This window comes from Gopherus flavomarginatus, chromosome 2 (genome assembly GCF_025201925.1).
Source record: "Gopherus flavomarginatus isolate rGopFla2 chromosome 2, rGopFla2.mat.asm, whole genome shotgun sequence".
NCBI lineage: Eukaryota > Metazoa > Chordata > Testudines > Testudinidae > Gopherus > Gopherus flavomarginatus.
In genome coordinates this window covers 140,069,935-140,087,930 of record NC_066618.1, presented here as the reverse complement: position 1 = coordinate 140,087,930, position 17,996 = coordinate 140,069,935, and the positions used below count along the sequence as shown (strand labels likewise).

General features: G+C 39.0%; 1 protein-coding gene across 4 annotated transcripts in view; it reads right to left on the bottom strand.

Annotated features, from left to right (window-relative positions):
- The window catches only part of TRIO (trio Rho guanine nucleotide exchange factor), a 441,700-nt gene that overhangs the window by 224,166 nt on the left and 199,538 nt on the right, over positions 1–17,996 (bottom strand). For all 4 annotated transcript variants that reach the window (XM_050937381.1, XM_050937382.1, XM_050937383.1 and 1 more), the window contains exon 10: positions 5,508–5,630. In XM_050937381.1, the coding sequence (XP_050793338.1) occupies positions 5,508–5,630 (123 nt within the window). The remainder of the gene's footprint in view (positions 1–5,507; positions 5,631–17,996) is intronic.

Sequence of the window (17,996 nt, the reverse complement as noted above, 5' to 3'; positions counted from 1 at the left end):
GCTGGTTGAAATATAAAGGCCTTATTTCAGCCTTGACTTATTCTACAAACAGGCTCAGGAGGGCATGGTCAGGAAGGGATTTCTTCAGACTTGGTCCCTAAACCAAGGAAGCCGATCCATAGCTTATTTAAGATGCAACCTCCATATGGATAAAAAGTTAACTCGGCTTTGTAGCAGAAACACAAGGCTAACAGACTTTTGCCCTGTACACTATACATGTATCTTGGGCAGAGATCATTATGCACAATTGGACATCTCTCAGCCACAGCCGCAAAAAGAGGAATAGCTGAGTCAGAATCCAATCCACAAATACATAAGTGAACAAACACAAAACAGTTGTCAACATCCAAAGTTTTTTAAGCTGAAAATCTTTTGCCCTACAAGTGGGCTGTTAAAGGTAACTGAAATCAAAATCCTATATGTGTGGGGTAAATGTTCTTGTGTGCGCAACACAGATCACGAGAAATTTTAGCTAGCAGGGAAGAAAGGGTAGCCTCTAGCACTGGTTCTTTGAAGGTAAAATTGGTCAATTTGATAGTAACTGTTACTACTCACTTGTGGCTTGTGTGTAAAATACTGAAACATTTTTCCATGTGTGTTACAATCTCCATATTTTGTAGATATATTCATACCTAAGGCTACGATTTTATCACGGTTGCATGTTGTGTGCTAGCTTATTCTATGACTTCCAGAGACCTCCATGATTTCAGCCCATGGTGGCTAGGAGTTGCAGGGTCACCCCACCACCCACAGCAACTGGAGGCTGGGGGGCCCCTGCAGGTGGCGGGGTGACCCTGCAGCTCTGGGCTGCTTTGGGCAGCCGAGGGACCCTGCAGCTCTGGGCCACCTCAGGGGGAAGGGGGATCTCACAGCTTCCGGCCATCTTGGGCAGTGGGAGCCCCTGCAGTGCTGAGCCCCCACAGGCAATGGGGGCCCCCTAGAGCTATGAGCCGGGGCCCCCACAGTTGCCCAGCCACCAGGGGTGGTGTGGGGACACCACAACTCCCCATTTTGTCATGGATATTTTTAGTAAAATGAGGGACAGGTCACAGGCTTCCACGAATTTTTCTTCATTGCCTATCCGTTACTTTTACTAAAAATATCTATGACAAAATATTAGCCTTATTCATAACTGTTAAAGAAAGCATCTTAACTGATAGCTAATGTGACAAATCCCCTTTGCATTTGCATTGATGGGATACATAAACACATTGCAGGCCAATTTCTTCTACCTATTGCCTTTGTTGTAGAAGACCAATGTTATCCTGTACAGTGAGCAGATGAAAGTGTCAATCTTTCATCAAAACGCTTAACCTGTGATAAGACCGATGTCTGCTGATGTTACAGGGAATTACGAACACTTTTTGCATGTTGTGGGCTAGCTTATTCTATAATTCTTTTAAGCAGTCCTGGGGAGCTGGAATCTGAACTACCCTAGAGAAACAGCATAAGAGGGAAAAAGGACAGATCGCCTGTCTGAACTTGTCAGCTCCTTAGCTGAAAGCAAATAGTTCAGCATTTACTAGTGGCTCCAGGTGATTGAGTAATGTAGCCAGGTGAGATTTCAAGGAGATGATGCCTACTCATCTTTTTTTGCAGAGTTGACTCTGATAACCCCAAGAGTGGCCAGGTTCTCTGATCAAAGGAAAAACGTGAATAACTCAAAGTGTATGTAGGGAATAAGTACACTTCAAATTTAACTTTCATCTGCAGTCACTCTTACAGAATATAATGCATCTCCTAGCAAAAAATTGCCATATGTCTGAACACAAGTGAACAGCATGAGTATTTGAGACATCACATTCATTGTTATGTTAAGCCCTGAAGTATAAAAATCAACTGTCTTATCTGGAATACACAAAGCAGGGATGCATGTTTGTGGCCTGCTTATATTTGGTTTAGAGAAGGGAAAAATCTCAAAGGGTGTGCCTGTCTTGGCAGTCATCACAGAACCAGAAGTCAGAGATGGAAAAAAAGACTTATTAGGTCATCTTGTCTATCCTTTTGCCAGTGACGGATTGTTCGCTACAGTATATTTAAGTACTTTGTCCAGTCTAGTTTTTCAAGTCTCAAGCAATAGCGATTCCAACCCTTCCCTGAGGAGATTATTTTTCAATCTAGTACAGCTCAGCATCAGGAAGTTTTTCCTTATTATTCGGCTTAAGTTTTTCCTTTGTTCAGTTTCATTACATTACACCTAAAACAACAACTCCTGTTGCCTAGATCAGGTCCATGGACCACCAGTGGTCTTGCGAGCTCCATTCAAGGTGGTCCGCGGATAGTTTCCTCAAAGGTGCACGCCTGGGCAGCCCACATGAGAGAATGAAGGGACAGCCACCTAATTAGTGGAGCCGTGCAGGAGTGGCTCCACTAATTAGGTGCCTGGACCCTGGAGAAGATGCACATGCAAGGTGAGGTGGTGGCCTTGGGGGGAATAGGGGGTAGGTGGGAGGGGGCAGTGGGGTGAGAAGAGGGGGTGGGAGGAATTTGGAAAGTGCAGGGCTGTAGCGGCCAGAGAAAGAGGTGACTTTCCCCAGCTCCAGGGCTGTGGCTACTGAGGCAGGGGAGAGACACCCCTTCTTCCCAGCCCCAGCCCCAGCTCAGGGGCTGCCACGGCAGGGGAGAGAGGGCACGTCCATCACATTAGAAAGGTAAGACTACTGATATTAAAATATGAGTTGTATGCTTTTATTTGTAGAACAAAAAACTTAATTACTACTTTTTTTTTTTTTAATATAGTGCTTTTATCCAAAGCGCTTTACAGTAGTTCGCTAACGGTACAAACATCATTTGGAAAGATCATTAAGTGGTTTGCCGAGACCCTCAGCAATTTTCAAGTGGTCCACGAAAAAAAAGTTTGAGAATCACTAGCCTAGATCAATTCCTCTCTCCCAGACGTTTACACCCTTCAAATATTTTCACCCTGTTCTCTTAGTCACATTTAGTTCTTTTAAACTTTCTGCTCAAGTATCACAGTGTAAAATACCTAATGAACTTCCTCTCCAGCGTTTTAAACAAAGAGGGCCTGGCCTCTCTCACTCAGAAAGTAATGACTCTGAACATGAAACTAAAAATACATTTGCTATAAATGAAAAATTAAGAGCGTGTATGGAATCCACCGCCGGTGTATAGCCCTAAGGTTGTTTCAGTGTCTCTGAGCCCTTTGTTAGGATATTATAATGAGAGCTCTGCTTTTCTCACGGTGTTTCAGTTCCCGGATGGTGGAGATGCTCTAAGATAGGGGTGGGCAAACTTTTTAGTCCAAGGGCCACATCTGGGTTGGGAAATTGCATACAGGGCCATGAATGTAGGGCTGGGGCAGGGGGTTAGGGTGCGGGAGGGAGTGCAGGGTGCAGGAAGGAGCTGAGGGCAAGGGGTTGGGGTGGAGAAGGGGGTGTGGGGCATTCTAGGGGGTTCAGAGCAGAGGGTTGAGGTGCAGGAGGGGTGCAGTGGGGGCTCAGGGTAGGGGGTTGAGGTGCGGGGTGCAGGAGAGGTTTGGGGTGCAGGCTCCGGCCTGACACCACTTACCTTGAGCAGCTCTGGGGTGACAGTGGCACGCAGCGGGGCCTCAGGGCCATGGTGCCGGTCACTTCTGGGAGCGGCAAGGGGCCCATGATGCCATGGGGATGGCAATACAAAGCCCTGATGGGCCGGATCCATCGTTTTCCCACCCCTGCTCTAAGACATGCTCTCAACATTACAGGTCCATAAATGGCTACCTTATGCATTAAACAGGAAAACTAATACAAACAAAACCCACATCTTGTAAACATACAATATTTGACCCCTCACTCACACTTTGATCAATCTACTATACTGTCTATTAAATCTGTACTTCTGATCCTGTTAATACTTCATAGTATTCTGTTTGTCTGAGTGCCACTTCCAGCAGTCATTTGCAAAAAAGGACCCAATGGGAAAACTCCACAACCTCCCAATTTAAACTTTAACATTCCCCTAGTAAACAAACCAGCTTAGACACACCTACTATATATGGTTTGCCTTAGCATACACGTTTTCCAGTATAATTCATCAGTAAAACTGGCTAGTAGATAATCCTGACAGTGCAAGCGTCACCAGTAGTGTGTGTGTTGAAGCTAAGTGTCAGCTACACACAGGTTGTTATTTTTTCCATTTTTTATTATTAGTATCACAATACCTTTCTTGTCTGGTAACTATTTCTCCAAGTCTTTTCTTTTCAAACATTACAGGCTGTGATTTCACTAACTGCAACTCAATTTCTTTTAAGATAATACCCAGATATACTCATTTCTTTAATGTCTTCCAAGCCTTTTTGTGACTATGCAGTATTTCCAAGGTGCACAATAATTCCTAGTTACACCTTTCTTATCGTCCAAGCTAAATCCAGGCATACAAAAGCATTCAATAGGCTCAGTCATTTCTCTCAGACAATATGCTTCTTAAAAAGCTCTGGGTGAATAAAAACTGAATTCATAAATGTTACTGATGATCTTACTTGATGCTAGAGCTGATTGAAAATATTCTGAACAAACTGTTTTCCACCCAACAATGCTGATTTCATGGAAACCAGGCACGTTGGCTACCCGGCTTCCCAGGCTTCCACACATGTCTGACTTGAAACTCAGCAGCCAGGGAAAGTTGGAGCCTGGGGTGCAGGGACTGGAATTATTCAAACAATCCCATTTTGGTTCATCTGAAATGCAAGAATTTTTAAGATGTCCCTCCCATGGAAGACTGCACATACCTGACTTTTTGTGCTGATTAGGAATTAATGTTTTTATTTTATTTGATCTCAGAAATATGAAGTTTTTCACGGGATGGAAATTCCAGTACCTGCACAACCTGTACCACAACTTGAATTGTAAACATTCAGCTCAGAAGAAATGTATCTATTGCTACATCCCATTTCATCACCTAGCATACACGTTAAACTCATTTGTTTTAACAGGGAGAATGGTTGTCAATCTTAACTCAAGCAACATAAGCACGAGTCCTTAAGTCCCAACTTTGTGTATTAAAATGTTCTAATTTTCATATTGACGTTTCTGCAGCCAAACAAAGGTATTGTTATATTTATGAGATTGATGTGAATGCTTAAAAACCAATGTTTACTATCATTTGTTTTAATTGGTTATGTTGAATGGCTGACTGACACTGAGTTTATCAGATGGGTGTTTGATTTTTACAAACAATGAAGTGTGCCTACCTGCACCCAATCTGATATTAAAGATTTCAGAGATTTCTTGTTTGTTGTTCTTGCAAGCATCATTTTCACTTTTTGCAGTTGATGCATTGCTTTTTGCTTTCAATATTTTTTTCTCAAATAAAAATCTACTCTAGCAGTTAAGTTAAAAGGAAACACTCAGAATTTAATTTGCATGGTGTCTGGATTCATTTTTTTCTTCCCAGAGCACTCAAGGTGCCCAGCCCTTCAATGTCAAGTAGGCAATTTAAGGCACCACTGAACAGTGATATAGGTTCAATTGTTTAACAGGATGTAGGTTTAACACGTTTGAAACATTTACCTGTGCTACTTCTTCAAAGTCTTCATGGCGTTTCTGCAAAGCTCTGGCCCGATGCAGGGACTTTCCTACCCCGGTGTGTTTGCTAAGGAAAGCTTCTCCGTGGTTCTCAATCCAATCCAATACCTGCAACAAAAACACAACTGCATAAAATATAATTTCAATGCATGCTTCTCTGTTTTGCTTCCACAGCCTGCTTCCTGCAGTCGGAGAAATAAAAAGCAATAAAAGTAAGCTATCAAAGAAATTGAAGAGCAGTTATTTATGCAACAATCTACGAAGAACAGTATTGATAGTTCTGATGTCAGTTTTCCCTTTACAAAATTTTAATAAAGCTTTACATTGAAAGCAGGGCCAGCTCCAGCTTTTTTGCCACCCCAAGTGGCAAACAAAAAAAAACAAAGAAAAACCCAATTGAGCTGTCGCCGAAGAGGAAGAGAGGGAGTGAAGGGCTTGCTACCGAATTGCCGCTGAAGACCTTGATGTGCAGCCCCAATAACGGACGGAGTGCTGCCCCTTTCTATTGGCCACCCCAGGTACCTGCTTCCTACAGTATGTGTTGACAGAGTTCTAACAAGGCCCAGTGGACTCCACAGCAAGAACACCCTAAGTTCTACAGCAGAGTCCAGGGATTCTGTAGCACTATGATTTGACAGGCTGGAAATTTTGTAGCAATTTAGTTTAAACTCCGGTTTTTAATTAATTGAACATGCAGCACAGTATGTATTTTATCTTTGCTGATGTAGAACTGATTTACATACCCTCTATATTTGTATTTATTTATTTTTATAACTACATTGCACCACAAAAGTAATGAGGAGAGTTAGAGGTTTTGGCAGCTGGACGGGGACAGTTGGGACTTTTGGCACTTAGGGAACTGTTGGGTCTATTACAGATAAGCACATTAGATTGATGTTTCCACTAATGTAGAGAAGTGAAAACATTTAGGTTGGCATTTAAACAGTCATTATTAGGCACTGAGTTAATTTTCTGTAGATAAATGAAGAAGTTCACACTTTTGAAGAGCTATTGTTTCAGGTTCTTTGGAGTCTGGCTGTATGTCTACACTGCAATAAGACACCTTTGCCAGCTGACTTGGGCTTGCGGGGCTCCACTGCAGGGTTGTTTAACTGTGATGTAGATGTTCAGGCTTGGGCTGGAGCCTGAGCTTTGAGACCCTCCTCCCTGGCAGGCTTCTAGAGCCTGGGCTCCAGCCTGAGCCCAAATATCTACACTGCAGTTAAACAACCTCGCAGTCAGAGGCCCAAGAGCCCAAGTCACCTGGCAGGAGCCAGCCACGGATATTTAATTGCAGTGTAGAGCTACCCTAGGAGACAACTGCAACAGTTAACCTTAATGCAAACGGAGTAACCTTCACAACCATAAGAGTTTTTTGGTGGTGTTTTTTAAATGAAAGCTTAGACTCAGAGCATAATTCTGTACTTTTTTGAAATACTGAACACAAGGCCTTGAATAATTTAACATTTTTTTCTGTAATAAATCAATAATGGAGTTCACATGATCGAAGAACATTTTACTGGATAGCACATTTAAGTTCTACTTCTCAAAGGAGTTCCTAGTCTCCTACAGTGTAGTAAAATCAATGAAAGGGTCAGCAATCAAGAAGCCAGTCCTAGGATCCTTGCATATTTTCACTGAAAGGTGTTAATGCTACAAGTTATGTCTGTATCACAAGTTTTAATTAAAAAACGAGGCTCTCAAAGAGAAAAATAATCAATTATGGTATTAATAAGCTAGATCTTTAAACCTCACACTACAGTACCTGCGCCAAGAACCCTGTAAAACTGTGGACTCCATACTGCACAACAGTTTCTACATGTAACAATATTCTCTACAGTGTTACACACATCCTCTTCATGGGGGTAGAAAAGGGACAGCTCATAGTTGCCATTTTAAAAAAATGAAAGAAACTTAAGTTCATCACCTTAAATCTTTCAATGAAAGTTTAAACAATTAGAAAGACTTTATACAATATTTAATTCCACAAGTCCAAGACTGCTACACAGAACAAGGAGAAACTTCACAGTAGTGATACAATACACATCTTCCAGAATTCAACCTGATCAAGAGGAATCTCTTTTATATATATCCTACACAATACTACATAACACAGCCTTAGTGGTAAGTTTTATTTAAGAGCTGCCTTAGAAGTGCACACCCACAGGTCCCTTAGATACACTTTCTGGTCTTTTTTTCCTTTATACAGCATTTAAAAGTTATATTTAGGTTTTGAGAGGTGCACTAATTAACTGGAGACAGTGACAACACGGGTACATATGTCAAAGAGCTCTTGAAACACCATATGGATCTACATTTGTGACTTCACTTTACGGACTGTTACATCAATACAAAGTAAATAAATAAATAAATATTAATATAAAAATAAATAATTCGTTCATGTGCATTTGTCTTTCCTTTATGCAGTTTAAAGCCAAAATATTTTATGAAGACAACATTTCAGAATTTAGTTATTTTCTTTATTAGAATAATAATATAAACTAGCATTAGAGCTAGGGCATGGGATGTCTACTTTTAGCTCACCATTTACACAGCTGGGATAGTTTACTATCCTTCCAGATAGCTGCCTACTCTTCAAGTTTTATATAAATTTTAGAATTAACCTGAACCCTAAGTAGGCAGCTATCTGGAAAAATAATGAATTACCACAACTGCACTGCTTCTTAAGGCACACCGTCAGCTTCATTAGTAAACATCTGCATTACCGCAGCACCTAGGAGCTACGACATTGGTCACAAAGCAAATAATGGGCAAAGCAGGAAGCAGACCGTGGTAGCATCCAGAATCCCTGCTGTATTCACTATTCAACTTTCATTCTACGCATTCGCTTCCAGAAAAGCATGGTGCTATTCACAACAGTGTGAATATAGCTTGAAATAGAATACAAGTCAGATGCAATAAAAAAGAATTCACCACAATGATTTGTTAAGGCACCTCTAACTAAGTTCAATGTGATGGGGTGTTCACCCTTCATCAGCCCTGGAGGGGCCATGGTGGCTCAGAAAGGGCTAATTAACCTTCACAACTGCACCTGCAGGGAGGCCGTGGAGTTTACAAACACTAATTACAGATGAGGCCCAGCTGGGATAGGTTTATAAAAAGAGGAAGTTTGTTAATAGCAGATGGGACTGCAGTCACTCTCTGGGCCTAGTGAGGAGAGGAGAAGGAAACCCAGGAGGGAACAGAAGCCTTGGGATCCTAATCATGAGGGAAGGGGTTTACCCAAAAGAGGAGTGGAGAAGAAAGCTAGCAGGGGATAGACTAGGAAGAAGCCCGGGGAAACAGCAGCCAGGGTAAGGCAGTGCAGACTTTGACTGATGATTATAGGATCCTTGGGCTGGAAACAGGAGTAGTAGGCAAGCCTATGTTCCCCTACTAGCCACCGGGAAGTGGCGTAGGACTGGTGACAGCGACATCTGGACAATTGGACCGCAAGACGTCAGTACCCTGGAAGGGAGAAACTATCCAATGAGCCAGCCAAAGGGCTGAATCATGAAGAAAGAGCAGATGAGGCCAGATGAGAGCTGATCCCCAGACCCATCGCCAGTGGTGAGTGAACCCTTTTACAGTCTGCTTACCTGTATGATCACAATTTAAGTAGTTAACATTTACTCCAGTGAAAGTCTACACTAAGTTATTTTGAGATAGTTTGTCTAATTTCTGAAATCTACCTGCTTGAATTCTATACATTATCTCACCTTATTTATATAATCTGCCACCTTTACTGACTAGATTAAGTTTTTCACAGCCCTTCATTCCTCCTGGCATCTCACAACCACTACACCTATGAGGATGGGGACTGGGATTCTTTTCTGCCTTTTGCATGACCAACAAATTTTCTTGCTGAAGTTCCAATCCTGTAACTGTATACTCATGGATAATTTGATGCAAATACAAATGACATTTTTAAATGTAATTTTTATTTGTTGGTGGTGCATACCTCAGAAGGATCCCTTTCTAGCTTTGAGATCTGAGTTGGCAGGACTGGTAGTTAAAAAAAAAAACCGCTTAAGTTTGTCAACTGATTTCCAGATCATATTTTCTTGACACACACAATATGCAATTGCATGATGCCACATTCACAGCCACTTAAGGTAAGAAACACACTTCAATAAATCACTTTAGGACATAGGTCTGGGGTCCAACACTAAAGAGACAATAGAGAAAAACAATATTGCTGTTGTATAATTTTTTTTTTTTTAGGAAAAATTATTTATCAAATTTACCATTTTTATAGTTTATTCTTGGATTGTCTTTAATTTTGTTCTTTGAAAGCGAAAGGGTTGACTGGAGAAGGTACAAAAAAATGTGAAACTAAGAAACATGGTCATGTCTAGTATACACATATTATGATTACATTTTCTTCATAATGATTTAATAAAATCCATTTGTAAAATTTGTACTTAAAGGTGGTTGAAACAAAAGACTGATTTGCTCTCTGGCCTTGAAACACATCTATTAAACACAGACTCTGAAAATAGTAGGGTTTCTCTTCAGTTTAGTTTAACAGATAAAGAGAACAGTTTTAAACCTTACTGTAAAGCTAGGCTTAGCAGAATTTGTGTTTGTTTTTAATAATTTTGACAGATATTAATGTTTTAAAGCTTTTTTATTTTTATCAATATAAATGTTCACAGTTGTGGGAAATCAGGGGGCCAGCTCAGACAGTAATTATTTAATGACCGTAGAGACAGATTCTAAAAGTGAATGCTTTGTAACTGTTGAAACAGTCATCGTATACATGTCAAAATATAAAAAATAAATATCCTTAAATCAAACCCTCGTAAGTTCTCAAGCAGCATTTTTGTTACTTTGCCTATCTGTAAATTTCAGTTATTGTTAATGGAAATTTTTCTTCATTTGTTAGTGTGTGTGTGTGGTGAAATCAAGGTTTACTGACATTACTGATAAAAATCTAACCCTTTCAATCCTAACTGCAGTTAATATCCTGTAATAAATACTGTCTTGGACACAAAACCACAAGCCAAACTTTGAATTTACAATAGCTCGTACTTTATAATTATTTCAAGATTTGTATCTTTAGCAACAACAACACAACAGTCCCTACTTGAGAAATCTCAGTGACAATTTCAAGACCATGCAACTTCAGAAAAATGATGCATTAAGCTGAAAGCAGCTGGGCTGTTGCCTGTCTTGTGCAGAAGTTCATGTTTTCATCTATATTAAGACTGATAGGAATTTAGAAATAGGAACATGCATACAACATTCATCTCTAAGAACTTCATCACATGCCCACAATTTTTACTTGACTTTACTAACTTCTAAAGCACCCCTATGGCTTACCAGGTCCACTGAGACCCCAGAAGGCAGATGTAAGCTATGATCCCACAATCAGGCAAAACTTATCAACTCCAGTACTATCTATTCTGGGCACTAGTTTGTAACTGAAAGACAGTTTCAAAATCACACATAATTGCAAGTAAAAGGGCCAACATACCACTACTGTACTACTGTAATTAAAAGCAGTAATGAAAACAAGATGTTGTTCAGTTCCATGTGTTCTATACAGATGCACTTCATTAGCACATTCCAGTACATTTCCCTTATTTCCAAAGAGCTCCTATTTAAATGGTCTTAAATTAAACATGTCCAAATAACATTTTCAAGAATTCCATGTACTGTAGTGGCTTACTTGACATTCCTGTACTATTTGTGCTGGTGAGACTTCAAGCAGGGAAGTTCAGTCCATGCCCTCCTCCCAAGAAAACTACAGAAGGGAAATGAAAACCTCTGATATTAGCCAGGCATGTTGCATAAACACGTGGCTGCACAAAATGAGGAAGACGCTGAGGATTCTGTCATGTGTAGGGGGAAAGAAGCCCAGAGACCAGGATTGAAAGACTTTTCACTGCTTCAATGGTCTAGCTACAGTTAGTGCACATCTCTGTATGCAATAATTTAAAAAAATCAAGACATGCTTAAGTGGACAGAAACTCCTCTGTCAGCAGGAATAAGGGGGAAAATGAGTACCTACTGGTGATGCATTTTCAATGTTCCTGGCTAGTTTCAAGGAGGCCACTCTCCTAACATTTCAGATGTGAAACTAAGGTGAACTAAGAATGCAGAAGGGTTATTATGATAAAGACAAATTCTGCTCTCAATTATATTAGACTTCTAGAGTTAATTCAGATTTACATAGATTTTACTGACAACTGAATTTGGCCAACAGAGGAGTAAATGGAAAGCACTGAATATAGGACTGAGGCAAACTTTGCACTCCACACAGTGATGGTGACGCCCTGACTTTCCAAATGGTGCAGGTGGGCAGATTTTCTCAGGGGAAAAGTAAACGGACTATAAATAAAGACACAAAAACGGAGCAACACTACTTTTCCCAAAGTGAACCTAGCACTACTTCTTATCTTTGTACTAGGGCTACTGATTAATCGCTGTTAACTCACGCAATTATCTAAAAAATTAATCGTGATTAATAGCCATTTTAATTGCACTGGTAAACAATAGAATAATGACTGAAATTTATAAAATATTGTGGATGGTTTCCTACATTTTCATATATATTGTATTCTATGTTGTAACTGAAATCAAAGTGTATATTTTTTATTATAAATATTTGCACTGTAAAAATGATAAACGAAAGAAATAGTATTTTTCAATTCACCTCAAACAAGTACTGTAGTGCAATCTGTCATGAAAATGCAGTTTATAAATGTAGACTTTGTTACATAACTGTACTCAAAAACAAAACAAATGTTAAATTCCAGAGCCTACAAGTCCATTCAGTCCTACTTCTTTTTCAGCCAATCACTAAGAGAAAACAAATTTGCTTACATTTACAGGAAATAATGCTGCCCTCTTTTTACTTACAATGCCACTAGAAAGTGAGAAAAGGCATTTGCTTGGCACTTTTGTAGCAGGCATTGCAAGATATTTACATGCCAGATATGCTAAACAGAAGTCTTAAAAGAGCAAACCTCTGATGCAGAAACTACAGAACCTGAACCACCAAAAAAGAAAAACAACCTTCTGCTGGTGGCATCTGATTCAGATAGTGAAAATGAACATGGATCGGTCCACACTGCTTTGGATTGTTATCGAGCAGACCCTGTCATCAGCATGGACCCATGTCTCCTGGAATGGTGGTTGAAGCATGAAGGGACATATGACTCTTCAGTGTATCTGGCACATAAATATCTTGTGATGCCAGCTACAACAGTGCCATGAGAATGCCTGTTCAGATGACACTGTAAACAAGAAGCGGGCAGCATTATCTCCTGCAAATGTAAACAAACTTGTTTGTCTGAGCAATTGACTGAAAAAGAAGTAGGACTGAGTGGACTTGCAGGCTCTAAAATTTTACATTGTTTTATTTTTGAATGCAGGTTTTTTGGTACATAATTCTACATTTGTAAGTTCAACTTTCATGATAAAGAGACTGCACTACAGTTCTTGTATTAGATGAATTGAAAAATACTATTTTTTTTACTTTTTTTTTACAGTACAAATACTTGTAATAAAAAATAAATATAAAGTGAGCACTGTACACTTCGTATTGTGTTGTAATCAAAATCAATATATTTGAAAATGTAGAAAACATCAAAAAATATTGAAATACAGTATTCTATTAATTTTTTTAATCGCTCAATCACAATTAATTTTTTTAATTGCTTGACAAGCCCTACCCTGTACCCATCTTTCCAACTTCAGTTCCTATATTAATCTCCTCTGTTGCAGTGCGGTATCTGGTATAGCTTCCCAGAGAGTCACTTAGTTCCACAGCCAATATTGCAAAATATTTCAGTAAGGATTCAGTTGAGGAAGTTGACTGCTTGTAGAAGTGCAATCACTTTTCAATGTGAGTAATCCTGCCAATAACAGTTCTGCCTATCTCCTGCTAGAGTTATCAGTGGGGCCTTCTGGGCAACAGTGTACCATCTGAGCCAAAGGAGCCACTCCATTAGCTTGCTGCAGTAGTAGTCTTTTAACCTTTTATGCTGATTAGCCACAACCCTACCCTGAGCAGAGTTTTGTCTTCAGTAAGGAAGATCCAGAGACTCCATTAGGGACTAGACTGCTATAACTGAATGTACATGGAAGGCACTCCAATATTATGGTGAGGGGGAGCTGTATAAGGCCTTCAGATACGGAAGGACAGAGACTCATATTGCAATACCATGTGTTACACAAATACTATCCAAAGTTGTGCTTAACAGTAGTAGTCTCAAAGGGCCTACCCTGGATATATGCTTGCAGTATCAGGTCTTCTGATAACCTAACACCAGTATGTCACTTCCTATTGTATTTGAATTAGTGTGGCTGAGAAATTACGGTATTTATTGAGGGCAGAAAGGAACTATTTTAAAACTGCTTGTTAGTAGGACTTTGCAGTCAAGTATCTTATAATTTATGCACCAGCCTCTTCCTCCCCTACCCCCCCAGCTTAAATACAAAATTATGTTGAGACTTCTAGTAATTAATAACCATCTACCCCATAAGGTGTTTGCTAATAGAAAAGGTAATAAGTTCAGTTTGCTCTTGTGCATTAAGGACAAAGGATGGTGATGTTTACTAGATGTCCTGGTTACAGTTTAGAAGAATGAAATTTCTTGTTTTCACAGGATCCGGGAACACATGCTTGCGCACCCACCTTATTGTGAAGCAATTAAGTCTGCTACAAGACTTTTTTTCATTTGGAATACTGTAATTTATTACAGCATGTCAAACTAAAATAATGTCAGCATTGAGGTACTTTGTACGTGCATCATGTTATTTTCCAAAACACCTTCGGAAGATGTAACCTCTCTCCTTTTTACTCTGACACTAGTGCAATATGAATGACAGTATGAAAGCATATAATAACTGAAAATGTACAATGTTCTATTTGATGCTGTCATTTGCATGTATCTGGTTCCAGCAGCACTATAGATTTACGATCTTTAGGAAAGAGACTATCTTGTTTAGCATACGTAAAGCGCACACTATTATGATGCCCAATCCTGCCCGGGGCCTCTGAACAAAACCTATGAACAGTAATAGTTAAACAAAGTACAAGCTGTATGATGCATCCCTGATATTTTCTTTTAAGGAGTGTTTTAGGAACATACAACTGTCCAGAGGGAGGTAATATAGGAAAGTAAGTGGGATGCTAGACTTGAAGTCAAGTGGGTCCAATTCCTCGCCCTGCCACTGACTAAACTTGCTCTGTAACTTTGGGCAAGTCACTTAATCTGTTTCCCTTTTACCATCTATAAAATGGAAATAAAGCCAAACTGCTTTTGGATCCACAGATAGAACATGTCATAACTGCTAAGTATCACTGCTATCAAGCATTTCTTTTTTCAGTTATTTTGCTATGTATATATACTGGGTAGCATTTGTTTCATACATGCAATGGAAGTGTGCCTAACATTCTTGCACATTTTTAAAAATAAGATTAATTAAAATTTCTAGCCTGTGTGTTGTGTGTTGTTTATGTATTGATTTAATTTCTGTATTAATAATAAATAATAAACACGGCATATAATAGTTAACCGAAGAGCGAAAGCTATTCAGTTTCTTATAGATTTGTACAAGTCACTGAAACTTTGTGGAAAAAAAAAACTTAATGTACAAAGTGTCTATTGATGCATAGTATTTCCACATGCTTTGATCACTCTTAATGCAGTAGTCTAATCACAATTTCTGAGTTAGTCAGCTGAAGAATATTTCAATCATTTAAATCCATACTGTATTCTGAAGTATCAAGGCATTCACAGTAATGAGCGACCTATTTCTCTCACCTCTTCCCATAAATGCTCTCATTTTATTGTTTTCCTTTAAAGTAGCTAATTCACAGAACATGCACATTTGGAATCAGAGGAAGTTAAATGGAAAAAAATATTTCACTTGCATTGAATTCTGAAACTCTTAAGAGGTCCTTTTGATTGTGATGTGTTGAAAACGGTGTTAAAATTATAAGACATCAGTTTAAATTTTCAGTGGGGTTCCTAATCATCCCTGCAACTAGGGGGGTTGGTAGGGAATGTGTGATCTGGGTCTTTAGCAGTCAGCGTGCAAATAATTAGGTTAGAGCAAGGTGGGGTAAACTGTGCCTTGCTGTCTTAAGGAGCAGCCAGTTTTCTCTGGTTTTGGTTGTGTGTGTTAGGGTTTGGGATTCTGAAAAGTAAAGTAGTGCTTTGTTGCAACCTTGCAGAAAGGGGTGGGGGGTGTTATGTTTTTACTGAACTTCTCTGTTCATGAACATAACACTAATATCCCCTGGAGTTCTGTTTAATGAGATTGCACTGCAAAGGGAAATGATTTAATTCATTATTTAAATACTTGTTTTTCCCCCACAATCATTGATTTCAAATGAGATTGATGACTGTGTAAAAATAGTAATTTAGAAATGTTACTGTAATTTTAGATCAAAATTTGTAATTAACTGCATTATAAAACCTTTTTTTTTTAAAAAAATGCTACTACCGGTAAAGGCTTTTATTTGAATTTTATATAACTGTTTTAGGCAATAAACCAAATACTGAAAGTTATGGCCCAAATCCTGCAAACAGGTACACAAGTTTAAACATATGCATAGTTCTATTGACATCAATGGACTTCTTACCTAAAATTTAATCGTGCTCAAGTATTTGCAGCAATTGGAGCAAAAAAATATTAAATTTAATATTATTTATTACTTCAAAACAAAATCAATTCTGTTTTACCTATGAAAAGTTATTTAGACTTTCAAAACATTAATCAACTTATTGTGAACTTAATACACATATAAACTTTTTTCAAAAATAGGAGCCTGAAGTTTAGCTCTGAAGCCAAGAGTTAAAGATGGAAGATGGGATTTTTCTTAAGCACCTAAATAACCTCTTATTGTAGCACTGACTGAGAAGCACAAGTCCCATGAGTTGAAGCTGAAAGACCTGATGTGTGACTACAGCCTGGTCAAAGCATTTCTGCTTTCTTGTGGATATTCAATGTATCAGAAAGCAGAGCAAGGGCTATTTGCTTATCAATTTTCTATTTGTGTTACTCCCACACTAAGGACCTTATCTTTATCAACACTGATAAGCACTTCAAATGTGCATTTCCTTGATAGAAAATAACTGTTAAAACATTGTATTTTACTAGCAATTAGGAAACCATGCATCCACTTTAGCAAGTTAAGACTGTAATATGCAGAGGTGTCTAAGTGACTAGCTACATGTAAATAAAAAGCGTGATTTAAATTGATCACTTTATTTATGCCTGTACTCTGTTCATTTTTACAGTACATCAACCACCACCTGAAAAGAGCAAGGTAACTTTCATAAAAGCTTCCAAAAGGGAATTTGAGTAAATGATCAGAAGTGTTTATCAGTGCATTATAAACACAACCCCATTGGAGAATGATTGATTTACAATTTCCCTATTCACTTCAGAATTTCAGGTTCAGCAGTAAGTTTTAAAACTCCAAGGCCCCTGAGGAAGTCGCTATTTTAAAAATACTCCTGGGTCACAAAGATTTCCAAAACTTTTCTAGGTTCAGCAGACATCTCTTTACACAAAAAAGCAAACAGTAATAACTCCCCTCCCATATTTTATTTATCACATTTGTTGTGTTGACATTCATATTACAAATACAATATTTTTCTAATTCTGTAAATAAATATGCATGGCATTTATTGAGCACTCATTTGCTGATACTTCTAGTATCAACACTAACCACTCTTCCGTTATCTTTTTTCCACACATTTTATGCTTTGTTACCAAAAGACCAAGTTAGTCCAGTACTCATACCTTTCATTAAGAAAATGCTGTTAAGCATATTTCCATTTCTCTGATTTATGCATGAGAGTTTTCTCTATCATTCTAGCTATTTTCCCCACTATTTTATGAGACATTCCTACAGCATTCATAAAAATCCATCCATTCAGCCTGATCTGCACCACTGATCTATTTTTTTTTTATTTCCATACTGAACAATCAGTGCACCTTATGGTATTTAAGATATACATGTTCAATATTTTCATGTTGAGATAGTATGCATTCCTTTCCAATTTGTTGCTCTCTTCCTCAGAGGATCTGGAGCTTTGATAAATAAATATAAACCTTTAAATTTAAAAAAGTTAACAATATCCAAATGAGATACATCTCTACCCCGATATAACGTGGTCATAGGAACCCAAAAATCCTTACTGTGTTATAGGTAAAACACTGTTCTATCAGGGTAGTGGTGGCAGGGCTGCAGCGGTGATTTAAAGAGTCAGGGGCTCTGGCCGCGGGGAACCCCAGGGCCCTTTAAATCGCTGGTGAGCCCCGCTGCCGCAGCCCCCGGGTAACAGCGGCAGGGCTCCAGCGGTGATTTAAAGGGTCCGGGGCTCCTCACAGCAGTCGGAGCCCTGGATCCTTTAAAGCTGCCAGGGCCCCACTGCTACCGCGCTATATGTGAACCCGTGTTATAGCGTCATGTTATAGCAGGGTAGAGGTGTACTTAAATAAATA